The sequence below is a fragment of the Chiloscyllium plagiosum genome, unplaced genomic scaffold (assembly GCF_037043375.1).
Source record: "Chiloscyllium plagiosum isolate Xiang-an unplaced genomic scaffold, Cpla_swu_hap1 HiC_scaffold_13, whole genome shotgun sequence".
Classification (NCBI taxonomy): domain Eukaryota; kingdom Metazoa; phylum Chordata; class Chondrichthyes; order Orectolobiformes; family Hemiscylliidae; genus Chiloscyllium; species Chiloscyllium plagiosum.
In genome coordinates this window covers 39,629,992-39,654,660 of record NW_028270151.1, presented here as the reverse complement: position 1 = coordinate 39,654,660, position 24,669 = coordinate 39,629,992, and the positions used below count along the sequence as shown (strand labels likewise).

At 38.6% G+C, this 24,669-nt stretch overlaps 1 protein-coding gene across 8 annotated transcripts in view; it reads right to left on the bottom strand.

Annotated features, from left to right (window-relative positions):
* LOC122555982 (eukaryotic translation initiation factor 4 gamma 1-like) overlaps positions 1 to 24,669 on the bottom strand; it is a 137,854-nt gene that overhangs the window by 91,735 nt on the left and 21,450 nt on the right. For 3 of the 8 annotated variants that reach the window (XM_087993545.1, XM_087993544.1, XM_087993543.1), the window contains 4 exons: positions 19,350 to 19,414; positions 15,095 to 15,208; positions 14,914 to 15,003; positions 3,641 to 3,670 (listed from right to left, as the gene is read on the bottom strand). In XM_087993545.1, the coding sequence (XP_087849671.1) occupies positions 3,641 to 3,670; positions 14,914 to 15,003; positions 15,095 to 15,166 (192 nt within the window). In that variant the 5' untranslated portion in view covers positions 15,167 to 15,208; positions 19,350 to 19,414. Of the gene's footprint in view, positions 1 to 3,274; positions 3,389 to 3,640; positions 3,671 to 14,913; positions 15,004 to 15,094; positions 15,209 to 16,170; positions 16,271 to 19,349; positions 19,415 to 24,669 lie in introns of those variants that run through there. The other 5 variants (XM_087993547.1, XM_087993546.1, XM_087993548.1 and 2 more) reach the window with 4 other exon arrangements.

The window sequence follows — 24,669 nt, the reverse complement described above, 5'->3', positions numbered from 1 at the left end:
GAAACTTTTACATAAACTTTTAAAAAACGTCAAGTTTGTACAATTGTTAATGTAGATCTATATGCTTCCATACAGTGGATAGTGTGTGGGGGTGCATGTGCGTCTGTGTGTGGAGGCGCACATGTATAGTTTAATAAGGAGCAGAACTACCTTTGAACTTCGACTTTGCAGACTGCCTCACTGCCACTACAGTTCATAACATCTACAAGGGTTGATACTTAGCCATGCCATTTTCTGCAATGAAGCCAACAAGTCCAGATTGGAATCAGCCCACACTCTTAAAAGGCTCTGCATATAATCAAAGCTTCCAGGAATGAGACCAAGAATCCTAGAATCATAGCACAAGCAGTATTTTTTAAAAGATTTGTTAAAACACAGAAGCCTAAAAGAAAATTCCCACCCTTCTACTCACCACCCCTAAGTTACCTCGGCTGAATTCGTAACAGGACTTTTTTTTGCATGTATTACTTCAAAATACTGAACAACCTATTACTGCAGAACAAATACCTGCTCTACTATGCTTACATATGCTCTACTACACCTACAACGTAGAGATAGTCTTTCAAAAGACAGCAAAAAACTCTTCAAATTAACCCCAGGTGTAACAGAACCTCAACATTTCTCAAGTGTGCAAAGCAGGACAGTTTGTTTAACATTTCCAACTGAAACCAAACCCCAAAGAATGAACATCGAAAGGAGTGAAAAATATCTAGGCTTATTTTAAAATGATGAGGTGGGGGAAATACTTATAGGAACATTTTATTGTTTCTGTAATAAGAGATATGCATTAAAAGCTTAGTTCAATATAAAGTACTGCATTGTTCCAAGCAATGCTTTAAACAAGGTTTTTTTTATTCCAACACTCAACTTTTTATAATCATGGTAAATTATCTTCTCATAATACACAAAATAAATATATTAATAACTTCCAAAAATTCAGGGATTAAGTTTAAAAAAGTAAAACTACTCAAAAAGAAAACCTGCTTTCTGCTTCCAGAGATACCAAACAGCACCTCAACAATGTGGAAGGAGTACCACACACTTGACAGTGTGTGTCGATAAACTTTCATAAAGCGAATGTGACGCATTCTATTAATCTTGGAACAGAGTCCAATCAACATGGTACATTATAAGAACATTTTCAGTACAACTTTGCTTCAAGTTGCCATACTTACATGCAAGGTTTGCATGCATTTGTTAATAATTTTTCACAGCTGCTGGGTATCAAAATATACCTAAGACACTTTCCCTACCGTGAGACCTGCACTCCAAAGACAGTGGTGCTACAAATAGAACTTGAAACATGCAAGGATTCTCAGGCAACAGATGTATGCCTTAGTTTATTTCAAATAAAATTTGTGACTTTGTGGTTTGAGACCAGGAAACAAGCTGTTTGTGCCAACAGAAGTACACATTCCAGAAAGATCTTATCAATTTACAAAAATAGGTAGGATCAATAAGAAATCCCATTAATATCACTAAAAAAGTACATTCTTTCGTTTAAAAAAGGGACCTAAATTGCCAGTGCATATTATCCTTAAAATAATGCAAAATATTTTGCTTTTTTATTGGTCTTTTCAATTTTATCAAATGCAACTAACCATTAATCCTATATACAAAATACTGCCCCACTATACTTTAGAGTGGTTTCTTAATCAATCATTCTTTCAAACTGGCTTTACAATGCACACACTGACACATTCAAAAAGAAAAATCAATTGAAAGTTAAGAAATTGTTTCAATGTACAATTCTAGGCTTCAGTTTTGTCAATAAGTTCAAAATTCCCAAGATATATTCTTGAAATAATCAATCATTCATCAGAACCAATACATTTTGCCAAAAATGCAAAAGGTGCACATAACGAAGGTGTACAGTCTGGGATGAACCTTTTAACTTTACTCACTACAAATATTCAAAAGCATGTTGATCTTTTCAGGTTCTTTGAAAAATAATAAAATAATAATAATAATAATAATAATAATAGACTAATGTATATACTTGCGTATAAAGGTGAGCCATGGACTAGACAACTTTTATAGATTACCTCTTCACCCCACCAAACTCCAACCTGAAACTGAGCGCCTTCCTCCAACCCCACACGTTTACTGTTTCTCGAAATCTTTATGACAGTTGACATCCAAAAACATGTTTACATGAACAATTTTCACTTCAAAATGTTGATGGTCATTTACAGTTACTTGCCTCTCCAACATCAATATTTATACAGCATCTCTTTATGCCAATTTGAGCCCTGGCTCCCAAGGCTGATACAAAATTTTATTTTGACTATTCTGGATTGTCTCAAATTTCAATTTAAAACTCTTAGGCTTCAGTCATCATCATGGGGCAATGTTTTTTCAAAGAAATGCCCTACACATGTTAATAGGAATCCAATATTTTTAACTGCACAAGCAAAAAATACTTCAAGGCCCTGCAAACAGATTGAAAAACTAAGCAAGTAACTAATGTCAATTGTTGGTGTGGGATGTGCATGTTATTTACTTTCTATTCTATAAAGGCCCATTTGTCTTAGTGATACATTTGCCTACAAATGTTAAGGTAGCAGATTCTCTCAAACTTCAGCATATTCTTTACATCAGTACACGAGCAGATGAAAAGTTAGTGATACACAACAGATTTTATTTTGCAAGTAACTTTTCAGTACTAGTAATAGAAAAAAAGGCTCAAGTATTACTTGAAAAATAGTTTTGATTAGATTTGCCTACTTTCCTCCTTCAGGCAGCAGATTAACTAGTTGTCCAACTTGCTGCCAGCAACTTACACTTTGTGGAAAGTAGCTGCTCCATTTTGCCTAACAATCACTGAAGTAAAATATTTTTGTCCTGAAACACCTGAGGATGCGAATGATGCACTGAGAAGCTTCATAATCTAATTTCATATTAGCAAAGTGCCAGAGAGTTAACAAAAGTGCAGTTGCACTTAGTCATTTTTGAAAAGAAATCACCAAATGTTAACCTAGACTCTGTTGACTCAAATTCTGAACTGCTCAGAAAGATAGCTTCAGAAAAAGCAGATTTTTAATCAGCAAGAACCAGAGCAGAACTTGGGAGGAAGAGATGCCAATTACACTTTACATTGCTGGAGGATCAGAGTGTATTTCTACACTCAGCTATTCCAGTGCTGTTACATTTAAATCACTTTTCCTCCTGACTCCCTACTTCAGTCTAAGCACCAACTGCTGATTTTACATTTGTAGACTGACTGCCCAACAAGATCAATGAAAAGAAATCAGCAGCAGGAGCCAGGACTCACATTGAGAGGGTGAGTTGCCATTTAAGTATCATCTCACTGGAGGGCTGAACAACAGCTGGCAGCAATGCGCTCATATGGTGGTGCAGCTGCTGGATCCATCTTTCTAGAAATGCTCTGCGAGGAAGAAATCTGAATGAGGGCATCACCCAAGTAAGACTTATTCCTAAAGCCCTGCCAACAATCACATCCCTTCCACTTTTTAGCGGAATATAAATGTCACATCTTAAGTCTAAGTATATACGGCAAAGGAGAGACAACTGAAATCCAAACATGCACCAAAGCTACATTTTAAATCTTAGCGTACGTAAATTTACATGGAATTGCATGGAGTATGCAATTTCATGCTGTCTGTTAACTGGTTAGTACCTGATGTAAAGCTCGAGGACCTGCAGCAAACTAGGGAAGTAAGAAATAAAAGTCAAATTTAAGATTAGTCAAGTAGGTTCAACGTAAACAAACACATTCACAAGCTTCTCGCGACGCATGCTAATGCTGAAAGTTTCATATCTAATCATTGTTTTGGTTTGCCTGCCATTATAAATAATAAATTTCAAAAATCAGACTTCCAGCTTTCTCAACTGCAGTTGATGATGCTCACACAGAAATGCCAACATCTTTGTAAATGCTTCTACTAATCATTTTAAGAATGAGTTTATTTAGTTATCTGGGTAGAATTATGACTCTTTGAAACCAAACAAACAATCTAATCACAAGGATCAGCAGAAAACAAAGTCATGAACTTTATGAAGCTTACAATTCATTAATCTTAGCCAAAATATTCCCACTGTTCACGACTTTACCATATTCAGAAAGAATAAGATTTTTATTGTATGCTATCTTTCCTCTCAGGCAACGAACAAATAATGCCCTATTTGCAACATCAGCTATCCTTACCTGTATTGTGATAAAGGGTAGTTTTCCTGAAGAATTTAATATTCATTTAGATAGCTGTAACAAAGTAACTATTATCAACTTCTATTTTAAATAGGAAACTAAGAGTATTTCATTGCTAACCCCGTATCACTACGTACATTAGACCGGTTTTCGATTTTCTGTAGTCAGGATTCTTGGTAATCCAAGAGGGAGGACAGGAAAATTTTCTGGCTGTAACAGGCTGATACTTTGAGGTATTAAGTGTTGGAGGCGATTTCCTTGAATTCCAGGAGCAGCAATTACTGATTTATAATGCTGTTGCATTTTTTCTTCCCAAAAGTTCCAAAACAGTCAAAACAGTAGTACGTTTAAAAGGGAGAGGCACAGACAAAAGGAAGTGCATGGTGAGGTCAGGGAAGGGAGCTAGGGGCAGAGGGGGGAGGAGTCAAAACCACACTGCTAACTGACACAGTAGTGAATCTGCACAGTTACTACCTTTGCTGTCTGAAATCATGTATCGCTGGACACCGGAGTGAGTCTGGGAAAATTAACAAAGCGTGAAATTCACAACTAATCTTGGAGGAACTGGTTTCATAGGTCACAGCACAGAAACAGATAAGTGAATACATTAAGCATGGCCTTACAGAAAGTCTGCAGTTGTAAGTATAGTGGATTCTTTCTTGATTGTTATATTGAGATATGTCCCTTGATTAAACTTTGAAATATAAGCCGTAAGTATTAATTTAACCTGGAGCAATGTTTTGTAAAGAAATAAGACAGTGCTATTTTCTGGGTCTGTACACTGAAAGAAGCAAAAATGGCTTTTAGTGGAGTGATATGCTCTTCTTCTTGGATGTGGGAGTTTAGGGAGAGTTTACGTATTACTGAGGATGATATCTGCAATAAATGTCGTTGGTTACAAATCCAGCAGTGTACTTGTTTGAAATGGGGATAGCTACAGAAGACTCCTGCACTACCTGCCTACATCTCTTACCTTTCCCAGAGCTAACCTATCTGTGTCTGTATCTGCAACTGCAACTTTTCCCCCCCTTTCTATAAACTGCCATCCATCACATCCCCTTACTCTTGTAAGTTCCTCACTGCCTCTAACTGTGTCTCCAACCGATCCATTCAATATGATAGGGTTTGCAACCAACGACATTTATTGCAGACCCAGGGAGATAGTTAGAAAAGATTTCAATTTGAGACTGGTACAGAACAGAACAGAGTTGAGAACAGAAGCAAGTCAAACAGTCACAGCAGGCAAGGACAAAGCAAAGAACAACGTAGAACTGATAAATTAAACTGCATTTATTTTAATGCAAGGGGCCTAACACAGAAGGCAGATGAACTCAGGGCATGGTTAGGAACATGGGACTGGGATATCATAGCAATTACAGAAACATGGCGCAGGGATGGACAGGACTGGCAGCTTAATGTTCCAGGAAACAAATGTTACAGAAAGGATAGAAAGGAAGGCAAGAGGAGAGGGGCAAGTGGCGTTTTTGAGAAGGGAGAGCATTACAGCCGTACTGAGGGGAAGATATCTCCAGAAATACATCCAGGGAAGTTATTTGGTTGGAACTGAGAAAATATGAAAGGGATGATCACCTTATTATAGACCCCTAAATATAGTCAGAGGGAAATTGAGAAACAAATCTGTAAGGAGATCTCAATTATCTGGAAGAATAATAGGGTGCTTATGGTAGGGGATTTTATCTTTCCAAACAGAGAATGGATTTAAATGGAGAGGAATTTATTGTGTACAAGAAAATTTTCTGATTCAGTATGTGGATGTACCTACTAGACAAGTTGTAAAACTTAACCTACTCTTGGGAAATAAGGCAGAGCAGGTGACTGAGGTGTCAGTAGGGGGGCACTTTGGAGCCAGCAACCATAATTCTATTAATTTTAAAATAGTGATGGAAAAGCATAGACCAGGTCTAAAAGTTGGAAGATCTAAATTGTAGAAAGGCCAATTTTAACGGTATTAAGCAAGAAATTTTCAAAAGCCGATTGGGGGCAGACGTTCACAGGTAAAAAGGGACAGCTGGAAAATGGGAAGCCTTCAGAAATGAGATAACGAGAGAACAGAGACAGTATACTCCTGTTAGGGTGAAAGGAATAGCTGGTAGATCTAGGGAATGCTGGATGACTAAAGAAATTGAGGGTTTGGTTAAGAAAAAGGAAGCATATGTCAGGTATAGAAGGTGAATCCTTAGAAGAGTATAAAGGCAGTAGGAGTATACTTAAGAGGGAAATCAGAAGGGCAAAAAAGGGACATGAGATAGCTTTGGTAAATAGAATGAAGGAGAATCCAAAAGAGTTTTAACAAATACATTAAGGACAAAAGGGTAACTAGGGAGAGAATAGGGTCCCTCAGCAAGGCGGCCTTTGTGTGGAGAGGCAGGAGATTTTGGGGGGGGGAAGAGATACTAAATGAGTATTTTACTACTATATTCACTGGGGCAAAGGATATGGAAGATTTAGAATGTAGGGAAATAGATGGTGACATCTTGAAAAATGTCCATATTACAGGAGGAAGTGCTGGATGTCTTGAAACACATAAAAGTGGATAAATCCCCAGGACCTGATCAGGTGTACCCTAGAACTCAGTGGGAAGTGAAGGAAGTGATTGCTGGACCTCGTGTTGAGATATTTGTAGCAGCTATATGCATTAGTGAGGTGCCAGAAGACTGGAGGTTGATTAACGTGGTGCCACTGTTTAAGAAACATGATAAGGACAAGCCAGGGAACTATATATACCAGTGAGCCTGACACCAGTGTTGGGCAAGTTGCTGGAGGGGATCCTGGGGGACAGGATTTACATGTATTTAAAAGGGCAAGGACTGATTAGGGATAGTCAACATGGTTTTGTCTGTGGCAAATCATGTCTCACAAACTTGGTTGAGTTTTCTGAAGTAGTAACAAAGAGGATTGATGAGGGCAGAGCAGGAGACATGATCTATATGAACTGCAGTAAGGCATTCGACAAGGTTCCCCATGGGAGACTGGTTAGCAAGGTTAGACCTCACGGGATACAGGAAGAACTAACCATTTGGATACAGAACTGACTCAAAAGGTGGAAGACAGAGGGTGGTGGTGGAGGGTTATTTTTCAGACTGGAGGCCTATGACCAGTGGATGCCACAAGGATCGGTGCTGGGTCCACTACTTTTCTTCATTTATATAAATGATTTGGATGCAAGCAAAAGGGGTATAAGTTAATAAGTTTGCAAATGACACCAAAATTGGAGGTGTAGTGGACATTGAATGAGGTTACCTCAGATTACAACGGGATCTTGATCAGATGGGCCAATGGGCTGAGAAGTAGCAGATGGGGTTTAATTTAAATAAATGCAAGATGCTGCATTTTGGGAGAGCAAATCTTAGCAGGACTTATAGACTTAATGGTAAAGTCCTAGGGAGTGTTGCTGAACAAAGACCTTGGAGTGCAGGTTCATAGTTCCTTGGACCGAAGGGTCTGTTTCCATGCTGTACATCTCTATGACTCTGAGGTGCTCTTGGAATGTTAAAAAATTAAATTGGACTGTCTCGACATTATTGTAATATTAAAAAGGGTTAAAATATACTGTCTTCTTCCTGAAGCTGGACATTCTCGAAGTGGGTGGGGACGACATTCATGTAGGAATGCAGATGACTCCCACTTCATTTCGGCAGTCAGTCATTTACTACTGCTCTGCTACTATTATCAAATTAAACTCTCACTCAGCCCCTTCCATTCAGAAATTATTTCACAGCCATGCCCCAATACTGAAGCATATCACATCTACATTGTCTGGGTAAGTAGCGGAGCCGGAACTCATTTGCAGGGCCATCCTGACGTTAGAATATGTCACACATACATTGTCTTGGGGAATCACTCAGTCAGGAAATTGTTTATGTAATGATTCCCCAGGATTAGGGCATTTACATTATCTCACAGGTTGACCTCATCCTGGGGTAACATGTGGTAATGGGAGGGGGGTGTGGCCTGAGTACCTGTAAGCATCTGAGTACCTGAAGAAGGGCCTGTGCCCGAAACGTCGAATCTCCTGTTCCCTGGATGCTGCCTGACCTGCTGTGCTGTTCCAGCAATAAAGTTTCAACTTTGATCTCCAGCATCTGCAGACCTCACTTTCTCCTACCTGTAAGCATCATCAACTGACCTGTATAAAGGGGATGTGTTTTCTTTGTTTGGGACCTCTTTGATTTGACTTCGCATGCTTGCGAAGAGGGTCAAAGGGGTCACCTAGCTTGTACAAGCTTGAACAAACCAAGTGTTTGCACAATTTGGTGTATGCAAATTGCATCTTTTGTGGGAAACCTCAGGAAAAGAACCTAACACTCGGCTGTCATAATTTACTCAACGATAACAGCTCCGCTGCCCCTCCATAATAAGAAGGAAAGACCATTCTCTTATTCACCTCTCTTCCACATGCCTTTCATTTTTAATGAAACTCACCAAATCTGACAGTTATGAACAAATGCACCTGGTACACTATTTACTCACTGGAGTCCACACACTAACCTCAGCATTAACCAGAGAATAGTCTGAAATCAAAGTCAGGAAAGAATTAACCATACTTGGTAGTCTAAATTATTTTCTAGTAGACAAAAAGCAAGGCTTGAGCAATCAGAAGTGACAAGGACATCACCTTGCATCAGAAGGCTGGGTCAGTGTCATGCATTTGTAACTTAAGGATCCTGCCAACACAAACAACAGACTCAAAGAATGACCACATGGGTGAAATGTTGAAGGACTACTGGAACCCATGATTTTAAATCTCAACATTGGGTAAGACTTTCAGAAACGATGGAGAGAAGCTGAAAATTAAAAGCAGTCAAGAGGCTATGGTAATATTTCCATCAGTCACTTAGTATATCTAAATATAGTGCTAACAGGTTGCCTAAATGGAATGAAATATACAAAATCAAGAAATAAAGCAATTCATATTTAATTTCAGTAAGGACTTCAACAGTGGTTTTGCTTCACTTCAGTTATAAAGTTTTCCACAGGAAATCAAGATTGGGCAGAAACAACCAAGCCATAGTACACAATAATCTTAAATAACTACAAAGTGACAATTTAATAGACTCTTAAGATTGCTGCTTTGAGTACTAGAGATACAGGGAAACCCTAACCAGCATTCAATTATCCAAATATCGGATTATCCGGCAAGATCGCAAGGTCCCGATGCTTGGCTAAACTGCATTATAAGGCAGTCTATTATCCGGAATTCGATTAAACAAATGAAATACTCCCTGCCTGTGTTCTTCAGATAATCGAGGTTCCTCTGTATATGTTCACAAACAAATGAATTATGAGCAGGACAGGCGACTCAGCCCTCATGTCTGTTCTACGATTTAGTAAAAGGGGTGCTCTACTGACTTATTCTGACCTACTTCAGGTAACCTTTCACCCCCTTGTTCATCAGCAATCTACACACCCTGGCGCAGAATTATTCAGGAATCTGCTTCCATTGCCTTTTAAAAAGGAGAATCCTAGTCTTAGATTGTCCCATAAGAAACATCCACTCCCCACACATCTTTGAGACATCTCTCAATCAAATCTTCTTGTGCTTTTATACTGCAGCAGATAAATGGCGAATTTGCCCAATATCCTTCATAAACCAATTTACCTGTTTCAGGTATCAAGTCTATCGTTCCTATTCTGAACAGCTTTCAACACACGCAAATCCTTCCTTAGGTAAGACTAATAATGTTTACAGTACACCAAATATTTCTCATCAGCATCCTGTATAAATAAAGCTTAACACATGGGAGTCAGAGATATACAGCATGGAAACAGACCCTTCAGTCCAATTCATCCATGCCAACCAGATATCCAAATTAATCTTTTCTCATTTGCCAGCACTTGGACCATATCCATCTAAACTCGTCCAATGCATTGACCATTCCAGATGCCTTTTAAATGTCGTAATTGTATCAGCCTCCACCAGTTCCTCTGGCATTCCATACACGCACCACCTTGTGTGTGAAAAGGTTGCCCCTTAGGCCATTATTAAATCTTTTCCCTCCCACCCTAAATCTATGCCCTCTAGTTCTGGACTCCTGTCACCCCTCAGCCTGCAACGCTCCAGGGAAAAACAACTCCAGCTTATTTTGCATCTCCCTCTAACTCAAAACCTCCAACCCTGGCAACATCCTTGTCAATCTTTTCTGAACCGTTTCAAATTTCACAACATCCATGCTCCCATTTTTCTATTCAATTCCTTTCCTAAAAATGATTACATTCTGTTTTTCTAATTTCTTGCTACACCTGAATACGAACCCCGTGCAATGTGGTAGGACAGCCAGGTCCCTCTGCACTGAGCCTCACATTCTCATTAGTCACATTTTCCACATCTTTGCCCACTCACTTAACATACCTAAACCTCTTTATAGCCTCTATATCCTATTCACAACTACCCATATCACTAGCAAATTTAACAACTTAAGTCATTCATATAAGTAGTGAACAGTTAAGATGCAGCACTGTTCCTTGTTGCAACCATACATTCCATGCTGCTAATTAGGAAGACAACCCATTTATGGCTACCATTACCGGTCTGCTCACCAACCACCCATCCATCCATGTCAATATTTTGCTCCTACACCATAAGCTATTATATTTCATAATAGCCTTTGATATGACACCTAACCAAATGTACATCCACTGGTCTCATTTTATGTGCATGACATAGAACTCTAATAGATTGGTGAAACATTTTCTTTTCACAAAACCATGTTGACTCTGCCCGATTACTTTGAATTTACTTTGAAACAACTTTTCTAATAGTGTCGAAGATCTTCCCTACGAAAGACATTAAGCTAACTTGCCTGTAGCCCCCAGCTCTCCAACCACCTTTTGAATGAGTGAGTTACACATGCTACTTTCCAACTTAATCCAATCTTCCTCAAGCCTAAAGAATTTGAAAACCAAAGCACAATTACCTCACTAATCAGTTCTTTCAAGACCAATTTAGTAAGATTTGTAGTGAAGATTGAAGCAGAGAAGACTTGGTCCAAAAATAGTATTTCAAACTTAAAATGGAACAATTTAAGGGCATGAAAACAGAACTAGAAAAAAGTAAACTGCCAAGTAAGGTTAAGGGACAGGTCAATAGAGATGCAGTGGCAGACATTTAGAAGAATGTATCAGACTTGAAGGCATATAATATGAAAGATACATGGTACGTTAAATTGGGCACATCAAAAATTGTCACAGAAAAACAAAAAAGGAGAAATTTAGTGCGAATAAAAGTTAAAAGTATGAAGCCCATGAACAGCCACACAGATTTGCCATGCCACAATCCCAATAATTTGCTCAGTACCATTTCACAGATGACCAGATTTGCTCAAATTCCTACATTCCTTATTTCCTCGTTTACAGCTACTTCTAGGACATTAGGATACAAACCATTACCTCTGTAGTGAAAACCAAATCAAGATTAGATTCCCTACAGTGTAGAAACAGGCCCTTCAGCCCAACAAGTCCACACTGACCTTCCAAAGAGTAACCCACCCAGACTCATTTCCCTCTGACTAATGCACCCAACACTATGGGCAATTTAGCATGGCCAATTCACCTGACCTGCACACATTTGGACTGTGGGAGGAAACCGGAGCACCTGGAGGAAACCCACACAGACACGGGGAGAATGCGCAAACTCCACACAGACAGTTGCCAGAGGCTGGAATCGAACTTGGATTAACCATGCTATATTGCCTTGTAATGTCCAGGGATGTGCAGGTTAAGATGGATTGGCCATGCTAAATTGCCTTGTGTCTAGGGATGCAGGTTAGGGAGATCTGGCATGGACATGGGATGCCTCCCTGCACAGCACTGGGGCAGTATTACCCCATAGGTGGCCAAATGGGGAGGAATGCCCAACAGCGTATGCATCCAGTACTTTGGCAAAACAGAGCGCAAATATGCCGAGAGAGCGAGAGCAAAGCTTTGGGTGTCATATCTGAAGTTAGGAAGTTCCACCAATACCTTTTGCAGATATATATTTGTAATAATAACAGACCACAAACCCCTACTGGGTCAAATTACAGAAGTCAAGGCAATGCCACCCATAGCTTCAGGCCAAACTCAGCTGCCAGCTCTAATACTAAATGCATAGAACTGCAAGTTGGAACACTGTCCATGAGGCCAAGTAGCAAATGCGGATGCACTGAACTGCTTCCCACTAGCAGTTACACTACCGATGATACTGCCACTGGAAGAGTTTGTATTGGTTTAAAATTTTCTGGACACACTTCCAGTCACAGGTGACAATTCAGACTTTGAATGCAGAAAGATCTGGGCCTAGCAAAACAAACAGCTGGTGGCGATGGGGGAAAACCACAACCAGAAATGAAATCCATTTTGACCCAGAGACCACACCGCAGTAGAGGAGAGCAAGAGCAATTTCTAGGGCAAAAAGGTGAAACTGGCTGAACTCCACCAGGATCATCCAGGTTTCCAAAATAAAAGGTGCTGGTGAGAAATTATGACTGGTGGCCAGGATCAGATGTCAACATAGCCACGTTGGTGGAACAGCGCCAACAAGAACAAACATTTCTGCCAGTAGATCCACACATTCGTGGGAAAGGCCAGGTAAACCCTGCACTCACTTATACATTGACTATGCAGGTCCTTTCATGGGTTCACTGTTCTTAGTCATTGTGGATGCTAACTCAAAACGTGGTTGGACTTCATTTGTCAAACATTGAAATGGGATAAAAAAAACCACGTACATCTTTTCAAGTACACGGACTCTCAAGTGTTGGTTACAGATAATGGGCCATCGTTTACCAGCAGGGAATTTGAGTATTCCCTAAAGTCAAATGGTATTTGTCATTTAAGGACAGCTCCATATCATCCTTCATCCAATGGTCTGGCAGAAACAGCAGCCCAAACTTTGAAGGCAGGAATAAAGAAACAAACTACAGTTTCAGTGGATACCAAACTGTCCTGGCTCCCATTTGACTATAGGACCACCACAGGGCTATCTCCAGCAGGGATAAACTGCACCAGGTTAAATCTGATTTTCCCATATCAGAGGGTGGGAGTGAAACTGCATCAGGAATGCCAATATCAGACACCAGACTCCACTAATCCAAAGAGACAGTTTACTTTGGGGACAAGGTTTGATGTAGGAACCATGGGAATGGCCCTGTATGGGCAGCAGCCATGGTCAATGAGAGGTTAGGTCCAGTGACATTTAAAGCTCAGGTAGTTGCAACAGTGTTTGCGACCTTTAAGAAATGTGTAGCTCATGTTGGAAGTTCAGATTGTAGTTTGCTCGCTGAGCTAGAAGGTTTGTTTTCAGACATTTCATTACCATACTAAATAACATCATTAATGAGCCTTCAGTGAAGCACTGGTATTACGTCCCGCTTTCTATTTGTGTGTTTTGGTTTCTTAAGGTGGGCAATATCATTTCCGAGGATATTTTCTCAGAGGATGGTAGATGGAATTCCAAATCGATGTGCTTATTGATGGAGTTCCATTTAGAATGCCAGGTGCGACAGTCCTGACCAAGTATGAAAGCTGCAAACCTACCAACTGTGAGAGAGCAAAAGTGTGCCCAGCTCCTCAACAGCCTTCCTGACTGCTCTGGAACCAGTGGAACGTCATTCTCCTCTTCAGATGGCAAAGGAGTTTCTTCAGAGACTCTCCAGGTGCAAGAGGAGAGTTACAGTGCATTACACGCTGCCCATATCAGAGGCAGAGTTAGAGAAACCTGATCTAGTGCTAAAGTGACAAAAATGGAGGAGCTACAAGAAAAAAAAAGAACCAGCCTATACCCTTTGACTCAGAGGGGAGAGGATGTAGTGATTTTGACGAGGTCAGCCATGTGGACCTCCTAGAATGAGTTCCTTGATTGGACAACATTAACGGTCCCAGTCAGGAAGCCCTGGCTGACAGATATAAACAGGAGGAGTGTCAGACATCCTATACATGGAGATCTGGCACTGACAGAGTTAGATCAGTATCAAGGACTCTCCTCATGTAAATAAAGGGTGGTAGGATACCAACCTTTGTGGAGTTATTTCACTTCATGAATTAAGTTAAGCCTTAGAATTCAATAAACATTATCACTCAAGGTAAATAATGCTTCAAAGTACATTGCATTAACAACAGCAAAAATAATCTTTTAAAAGGTAATATTTTGATTACTGACACATAAAAGTGGCTTGGAATGCCAAAATGTTTGACAACCATTTCTCTTTTAATGAGAGAGAAGCCTCAAAATCTAAACTGGTCAAAAGAGATTAGGCAATCTGATAGCGATTAAAATACTTCAAAACTCATCAATAATGTCTTCCACCAAAACATCCCAAACAAGTTGGCATGCAAGGCTATTCATTACTTCTCTCCTGGACAAATCAGTGAGAGGTTATGAAAGACAGAATGCAGATGGTCTTGTCCAGCAGTGGCAGTTGGCTAATGCTGCAGTCTAGATTGGCAAAGGCCACACAAAACCAGGTAGATTGCCTTTAACCCAGTCAGAAGAATAGCTGTAATTTAAAAGGAATAAACTTTGCAGCTAGTAGGAATTTTTCTTCCAAAACAATTAAGTAAAACTTAATCCAATTTTTGAGGTGCTTCCATGATCCAGGAAGAATAATTCAGTGCTAACCCTGTATTGCAATTTGTCCTAAACTCTTCAATTGCAAAAATACTGCAATGATTCAGGGGTACAGATACTTGTTATTACAGAAGTTGGACACCATCATCGACAATTCTGCCAAACAGAAAGCTATCCTTACCTGCCGTGGTTGTGGTTGAGTGTTCATTTGTGGAGTTTGCTGTGGTGCAAAAACTACTGGAGCAGTTGTCTGGCTAGAGGGATAGGCAGTCTAAAAACAAATGACAAAGAAAAGTTCATTTGTGGAGCAGCGACAGTCACATATCACAGTGTTTAAAACGAAAAAAAAATATTTTATTCACCTGAGAAATCCCAGAAGGGGAGGGATGTGGGGCAGCTGGAGGTCCTCCAATAGGCTGGGGCCCTTTATTCATTTCATGTGGCACAGCATATGGAGCCCCTATTCGTCGAGAAATCTATGGTCAAAAACAAATCTACTCTGTGATACTGATTAACAAACATCTGGATTTACAAATTTATAATACATCAGAATATGAGCCTAGAAACTTTAAATTTATAAAGTAATTTACCTTACTTTAAAACAAATGCAAGTTCAAAATCCTGCCTGTTCAACTGACAATAACCAACAATGGTTAAAAGTAAAAACCAAATTTGATATCCAAATTATTTTGCTACTTTATGTAACTTCCAGTTCAAATTACATCATCCTACTCAAAGGTTCAGACATTTTGAAACTTCTCCATTAAGCCAGTGAGAAAGTGAATGTACATTAATGGCTTCACTCTCAAGATTTCCATACAACAATGATCCATTTAGATCTATGGTGATAAATGAAGCTAAAGACTAAAAAAAAAATTTAAATAGAACTTTTAGGATAGAATATTTTACTTCAACAGCAAAACATTCTAGGTTTACATAACATACAGAAGATTTGCACAAAAAGGGAAATGTCCAACATGATTAATTCCCTTCATTATTTTTCAACAAGATCTTTGTACAATTAAGGCTGTAAATATTAAAGAAGTCAACTAGTACATTGTATCATGTATTAATATTAATACATGATAAGAGAATGTGTAGAAAATTTTCTATTCCATTCAAGAAACATATATGCTTAAGACTACGAGGGTCAACTTAAAAAGTACAATTTTGTTCCCGAATCAGGGCAAAGACGGAGATGAAAAAAAAAATAGAGTACTTGTTCATGCACTCTAGTTTAGCATCCAAAAACCTTCCAAATTATTTACCAAATGCAAAAAAAAAGTGATTTGGAAGATAAATTGCAATTTTCTAACATTCTCATCAGAAAAATTCAAAGTGGAGCACCATTGTAATTGAAAGCACATAACATAACCCAGAACCTTAACCTTATTCCATTTAAAATGGAAGTGAATGCACTGTTCAGTGTGGAACTTACCCACACAGACCAAAAGTTCCCATCCCTGATCTGTACTCAGTTAGCTGACGTCAACTGAGGTGGCAGCTGAAGTGCTACAATTGGCCTCAGCACTCCTGGACTAGGGAAGTCGAGAGAAAAAAGAAATCAGCTAAGTACTCCTGTTCTTGACTGCTATCCAGTGACCACTGCTAGAAAACACTATTTTGGAGGACAAACTACACAAATATCAAGTTGTCTCTTTACTCATTGTCCCATTCTAGTCATTAGAAAATGCAAAGTGAACCCCAGGTTAAGAAAGATACAGACTCTGTCATGGTGCCCCCTGAAATAGTCTGCAGTATTCATTAGCTGGGCTCATGAATGAAGAATACAAGGGTGAGGCATGAGAAAGCAACCCACACCTATGGAAACAAACAGTTCACTTGTCTCACAGTGCTATCATTGGTGTTCTAAAAACAAATGCCCATTGGATTCAGTGAAATGTGGCAAGCAGGTTACAAAATTGTCTCAGTGACAGGAAACACAGGATATGTTCATGAGTGTTTTTGCAATTTGGAGGGGAGTTCCAGTCAGGTTCTGCAGAGCTCAGGACTAAAGGTCCTTGTGTTTTGTGTTATTTATTAACGATCAGAAAGTAAACAAATCTTGACTGCAAGGTCGACAGTAAGAAAAATAGCTCTACTTCGCAGGAAGAGATCAATGGACTAGCCAATTGGGTAGAGAAGCGACAAATGGAATTCAACCCAAAGAAATGAAAGGTGATTTTTTTTTTAAAAAGAGGTCAGACAGGCAAAGGAATATATAATTAATGGATAGATATAGAGTGCTGTTGAGGAAGTGAGGGATTTTGGAGTGAATGCCCAGAACACGAAAGATAGCAGGACTATGGAAAAGAATATACGAATGGGAAGATGATGTTAGAATTGTATAGACCATTAATTAGAAAACAACTTAAAACTGTGTGCAGTTGTTGTCACCTCAATACAGAAAGGATGTAATTGCACTGGAAAAAAAGTGTACATGGGAGATTTACAAGGATGTTGCCAGGATTGGGAAAGTGGAACACAAACATAAAATTGGATAGACTAATGTTGATGTCCTTGCAGAGAAGGGAGAGGGGAGACTTAATTGAGATGCACAAAGTTGTGATGGGCTCAGATTGAGAGGGTAGAAAGGATGTAATTGTTTCAGCAGTGGGGCCAGTAACTAGTGGACATTCAGATTTAAAGTGGACATAAATTGGGACATTTTTCTTAACTCAGCACATGACGGGAGCCAGAATAGTTTTCAAATGTGGTTTCATAATTTTCAGAAGTCAGTTTCTTTGTTTAGTACTGGTGGATTCCTGAAGAATTACAACAGGTTTGTACAAGTTTTATAGTAACCCAAGTTTATTTTGAAAGGGTTCTGTACACCTACACAAATCTACACCATCACTTTTTTAGTCAAATAAGGTTCATCAGGAACCTCAAGTTTAGAATTGCTACGTTGCTATGATCTTTCCCTTGCTTCTCACACCACCCCCTCCAATGCTGCATTTTCTACTTCCTTTCCCTCTTCAAGGGCACTGGCTTAATTCTAGATCATAAATGGCTCCAGTCATAAATAATTGTATTACAGCAATAGGATATGTTAAGACAACACCAGGTCTCTGTTGTAGTCCATACTTCTGGTACTCTTCTCTCACAAGCACCACATTCTACTAAATATATTTGACAAAAAAAATTAGCTTTTCATGAGAATTAAATAAACTTGTAATGCTTACACAGAGCAAATATCATTACATAACCTATGTGCAAAAATTCTTAAAAGCATATAAGAATCAAACAAAATTTCTATATTAAAAAACTGAGGAGGGATTTAGCAGTGAGCAAACACTTTTGTCAAGAACAAAAGCACTCAGGGCGAAGAAACTAGAGTTAATTAGATTAATAGATTTAGCCTGAATAGTTAAAGTGGTTACTACAAAGGTTGATGCCGAAATGACCAAGTGCATAATTAGAACCCCTGTACGGAACTTGATTTAAGTGCAAGTAACAAATGGCATTGAAGAAAGTGCAATGTGGGGAAAAGTTTGTTCTCAGGGGCTAAAAAGAAAAGCAGTTGTATATAGCTCAAAACCATAAATATTCGAACAGTAACCTTTCCAAGTTTAACTCCAACATTGGAATAAATCTTCTCAGGGAAGTAATGAATGTATTAATTGCAACACGAGAAGTTATGGGGATAAACAATTGCTAGGGAGCTTTTGAAAAGCCTAATGCAGTTGCGAGGATTCAAAAACAGCACATAACGGTCGAAGGTCATTTTAAATGACATTTTGCATTTTTACTTTTTCCCAGTGCACTATTATTTCGTTATTTTTCGAAGTACCAACTAAAAATAATGTTGTTTGCAAGGCAACCTTCCCCCTCTGTCAGACTTCCAATGAAACAAACAGATCTGTGTGTCTAGTGCAGTTTCAGTTTTATCTTCCAAGGGAAAAGAACCCTCCACTTCCCGATGATATCAAAACAGGCAGATCAACCATGATATTATTGAATCACAGGGCAAGCTTGTTGAGAAGTATTGCAATAGCATACTCCTGGCTCCTATTTCTTATTCTCTTGAGAGGTCTCAGGACAAGTATCAGATGTAAAATGGCACTCAATTAGACAGTGCAATAGTTACAATATTTAAAATCAGAAACCAAATATCTTCCTTTGCAGGAATCCACAGCTTTGGCAACATGGTAGATCAGTGGTCAGCACTGCTGCCTCACAGCACCAGGGACTCTGGTTCAATTCCAGTCATGGGTGACTGCCTGTGTGGAGTTTGCACATTCTCCGTATCTGGGGGTTTTCCTCCGGGTGCTCCAGTATTCTCCAAGTCCAAAGATGCGCAGGTTAGGTGAATCGGCCATGCTAAATTGCCCATAGTGTTCAGGGATGTGTTGCTTAGCTGCATTAGTTAGGGGAAATATAAAATAGTAGGGGAATGGGTCTGGGTGGGTACTTTTCAGAGGGTTGGTATGGACTTGTTGGGCCAAATGGCCTGTTTCCACACTGTAGGGATTTTATGAATTTCTATGAATAAACATTAAAACTACCAACTTTAAAAAGTGTAGTAGTACTGGAAGTACTATTGTCATTAACATTTATAGAATTAGATTTTTTTAAAAAATAAGTTCATCAAAAAGCCACAATAAGCATACGTACGGTGTTACAACAGGAGGGCACGTAAATAGCCGTTCGTGTTTGTCAATGTTGATCCTCTTGTAATTCTGTCAAGACAACAATAAAAAGAAAATTTCATATCTCATTTCATTAGTGAACAAAAAATTCCTTTTGCATACTATGGATTACTAATGTTCAATGGGTAATAATCAAGCATATTAATTCATTTTATTAACAGTAAACTAAATAAAAATATCAAATATAGATACTTTCAATGCAAAATAAAATGATCTCCATTTGTAATTTGGCAATTAGTTATTCTTCACATTTAATGAACCTGTTTTCACCTAATCATACTGTTTGAGGGGTACTGATAGGATTACTACAAAAGTATCTTCCTAGACTACCAAGTACATTGTAAAAACAATGACTGCAGATGCTGGAAACCAGATTCTGGATTAGTGGTGCTGGAAGAGCACAGCAGTTCAGGCAGCATCCGAGGAGCAGCAAAATCAACGCTTCGGGCAAAAACCCTTCATCAGGAATCGGGCTTTTGCCCGAAGCGTTGATTTTGCTGCTCCTCGGATGCTGCCTGAACTGCTGTGCTCTTCCAGCACCACTAATCCAGTACCAAGTACTTTGTGACATTCTGAAATTATCTAGGGCACAATATAAATGCAAGACCTTAATTATTACAAAAAGATAAAGAAATTTTGGTCATGGTTTGCAGGAAGTGCACTCTATGCAATTTTCCATTAAATTCTCCACCAGGTCTTAATAATACTCTAAACACAACATATTCAATACGTAACATTTGCTGAGCTTAATTGTGTTGCTCTTCCATTTTCTCAAGGATAATGCCAGATTCCAAAAAACTGAAAAGGCTTTCACACTTCAGTCTGACTATTGATCATTATTGGATTCAACTTTCTCCCCCTCTTCCTGTGGGCCAATGGACACTCTCCATTTGGCAACTGCCCAGTTACATGATCTCAATCAGAAGCTCTCAGAAAAATTAGAAGTATTACACAGATTCATCTTTGCACATGGCTGCTGTTTCCAAAGAGTATTTTCATTAGTATCTCTGGAACTATACCACGTTATCCTAAATATCCAAAAAGCTCACATTTTCACTTAACAAAAGGGGCCTTAACACACATGAAACTACCTCATATCTTAAAATCCTTGGCTTGTTAATAAGGAACTGCAATGTCACTGATGTTTTGTCTGTCAGTGATTGTTAAAGCAGAATATATCAGAGCACAATTACATTAATAAGAGAATCCCCACAATTAGATTTTTTTTTAAAAAGTTTGTTTCCTGAAAGAGTACCGCCATTTCCCTTTCTACACAAGTTCCAAGCCTGCAGCACTTTCAGCATGTTTATTTCAGGATTTCTAACATCTGCAGTATTTTGCTAGTTACATTTTACATTTACATGTGCACAATTTCATGATACACCGTTACATCTATAGAACCATCAGAATGAAAGACAAAGAAAACATGAATATACTTGGTGAAAACTACAGTTACTATTTTAGCCACATCACTGGATACTACTGGGAGAGGATGAAGTTCATCTGCCAGTCTATTCTCAAGCATTGTGCAAACTTTGATTATAATACAATACCTGGTTAATGTACATCTACGTCTGTGTTTCCAATATTCACCTTTCTACTTTCAATGCTCAGCTTCATGAGGATTATTAACCCTCCCTGCTAAAAGTTCAGTCTTCCTAACTGGGACAAGCTCTCCCAGACGGCATCACTTTAAATCTTAATTTTGTTCAACTGCCTCAAGATTCAGTGTACAGCCTCAAGTGCATGTATCTGGAGATCCCAAATCTCTCAGATGAAATTTGATTATTCAAATACAAATTAAGAATCCAACCCAGGATTATAATGTGTCCTCTAAATATTCATTACCATGGCCTTGCCCAGTCATAGTTTAGCAAATATGATGTAGGAGCAAAATTACTGCATATGCTAGAATCTGCACTGAAAACAAAAATGCTGGAGATCACAGCAGGTCAGGCAGCATCTGTGGAGACACAGCAAGCTAACATTTCAAGACTAGATGACTCTTCATCAGAACTGACTCTAACCTGAGTCTGGTTCTGAAATGACAAGTCATCGAGACTCAAAACATTAGCTTACCCCATTACTGACTCTTTGCCCTCCAAAGACACAGTAAATAACCTGATCTGTTAAAAAGCTATAGTAGGCGCTTTGAGATGATGTCACCAGTTTAAAAAAAAAGGGTGTCTTGTTGATTCACGGATGACAAGCATTTTACATCAATACTTTGGCAAATGCAGAGCTAGCATTTCTCAGACAGAGTAGCAAGAGGTTCATAAATTTGAAACTAGACGTGTAAAGACTGGTAGAACACAATATTATTCAAGGCCAAACTGTTAACTTATTCAACAATGCTTAATGGAACATATTGGCTTTTACCTCAAGTATTAACGAGATCTTGAATTCCAAAAACTTTATGCCAACATACTGTTAGCTTGAGATAATGTTCAGAAACAAATGACTACCAGTAATGCTTTTCTGTGACTCAGGATGAGGTGAACAAGAAATGTCAGCCAACGAGATGAGATCATGAGAAATACAAACATGCCACTCAGCCATCAAGTCTGCTCAGCTATTTAAGATTATGATCATTGTTTATCTGGTAATGGTCTTCACTCCAGTTTCTTCTGATCAGTTCCCTTGTAGATCAAAATCTGTATATAACAGCCTTGAATATACTCGGTTATAGTCCAATAGGTTTAATTAGAAGCACTAGCTTTCTGAGAGCTGCTCCTTCATCAGGTGGTTGAAGGAGGAGCACTCCGAAAGCTAGTGCTTCCGATTAAACCTGTTGGACTATAACCTGGAGTTGTGATTTTTTTTTAAAACTTTGTACACCCAGTCCAACACCGGCATCTCCAAATCTTAAATATACTCAATGGACAAATGCGCCACTTCTCTCAGTGCAAGAAAATTCCAAAGATTAATGATTCTCTGAAAAGATAAAATTGCTCATCACCTTAAAACGGAAGGCTCTTCATTTTTAAAACTTTCAGCCATAAGGGCAAACATCCTCTCAACATCAACCCTGTCAAGCCCAGAATTCTGTATTCAGTAAGATCATCTCTCGTTCTTCTAAACGCCAATGAGTAACAAACTCAACATTTTTTTGAAATTCACTCATGGTATGTGGGCATCTCTGGCTAGGTCAGCATTTATTGCCCATCTCTGTTGCCCTTGAGACAACAATGGTTAGTTGCCTCATTGAACCACTGCAGTCCATTTCTATAGATAGACCCATGATGCTGCGAGGGAAGGAATTCCAGAATTTTGACCCAACCTGCTCAAATCTTTCCTCATAGGAGAACTCTTACACCTCAAATCTATGCCTAGCGAATCTTCTTTGAACTGCTTCAATTGCAAGTATACTTACCCTTGAGTAAAAAGGCCAAAAATATACACAGTACTCTGTGGGTAATCTCACCAATACCCTGTAAAGTTGCAGCAAGACTTTCCTCCATTCCCAAGGCAATAAAGGCCATAGTGGGAAAATCTATATTCCACAATTCACTGAAAAGATACTGCAATGCCTGCATTAAATTCACAAAACTTGTTCTTCAAAAAAAAATTCACTACGATCATCACGAAAAAAAGGGAGAAGCAACTTCCACATATGCATTGTTGCATCAACGTGCTTACAAATATGAATACTTTATCAAATATAAAATGTGAAAAGCATCAGGGCAATTCAATGTATTGGGGGAATGTGCATGCATAAAACAAAGACTCAACATTTCAAAACCACCCAAGTCAAATGACTTCGGGTTCCAAATAATCAGAATATTGCGAAAATCTGTCGTATGCTTGAAATGGTTGCTGGCCCAATTTTTGTCATAATGTTCGGAGGTCAGCACAGCACTTCACTGGTCTACATAGGAACATCAGTCTCCTCATTGAGGAAGGAAAAAAGGTCAACCCAACATGAGATCCATTTTTTTCTAAAAACGCTTTGCAGTGCAAACTCACAACTCATGCACAGTTCTTGTAAATTTTATACCAGATTGTAAGCTAAATATTGCAGCTTATAGAAGCAAGATAACATTCTCAAGCTGCCTCCCAATTTTTCCACTGCAACTGGAATTCAGACTTCCAAGGACCAGGTGAAACTTCATAATTTACACAGATTGTAAGTATTGCAATGCTGACAAGAAGGATACAAAATAAAATGTCCTGCATGCCTTATAGGATCTGTGGAGTTGACCAGGGTGGACAATTCAGGTCAAAGAATGATCAACTGTTTCTTGCTCCACATATACAAAAACTATTTACACAATTTAAAGTTAGGCTGTGTCTATTTGCACACCACCAAGCAGAGCACTTCTCGAACATGCTCAATTGCTGTCTCAGTGTCAGGTGATAGATTAAACCACAATGGCTAGATATAGAATAACAATATTCAAGTTTTGCATTTTTAAGTTTGTACAATATTTAATCAATTGCATTTAGTCCAAACATTTAGAAAGTTTTCCAAGTTTCAAGCGATTCACCATAAAAGATATATTATTATTAGGAAATTTCAGTACAAGATTCAACCCAAAACTAAATAATATAATTAATTTTTGGTACAAGCTTCTTTTGTGAGGGAAAAATTCCACTAGAATATTTAAGAAAACAAATTGGTCAACATGGGACTTGAAACATGCCCAAGGGATTACGAGCTCCATGATCTAGCAGTTGAGCTAAGACGATATGATGGGTTAATACAATGGATTTAGAATGAGGAGGAAGTACATAGGAACACAATCTCAAGGAAACTATCACAGAATGGGGTATGCAATTTTTTAATGTTTTGGAGTTGCACTGAAAAGCTACTGTAAAACTTGCATTGTCACTTGGTGATATTACAAGTAGCTCTTCTATAACGTTCTTGTGCAAGTCTACAGTATAGAAAAAAAATCACACTTTAGAATCAGCAGCTAAAGTGTAGGCAATGTAATCGTGTTACAGCCAACACACTTTAAAAGTTTGCGCTTTTGAAGCTATGCCCCCAATTTGTCAATCACATTTCAGCGATTTTGCATTAATGAAACGCGCGTTATAGGAGAAGGACCTGAACTGGTAACATACATATGTAAGCATTGACTTTTAACACTGGAATTCAAAAGAAGACATGCTTAATTTGCAAGTTTCAATGCAATGAGAGACTACATAGTCTTTCAAAAAGATTTAAACCCTGAAAGATTCAATTTAGTCCTAACCAGAATAACAGTTATCAGACACCAAAGTTATAACTTAAATAGAAATTAACAATTTATTAAGACATAGTAGAGCAAAAGCTAAACAAG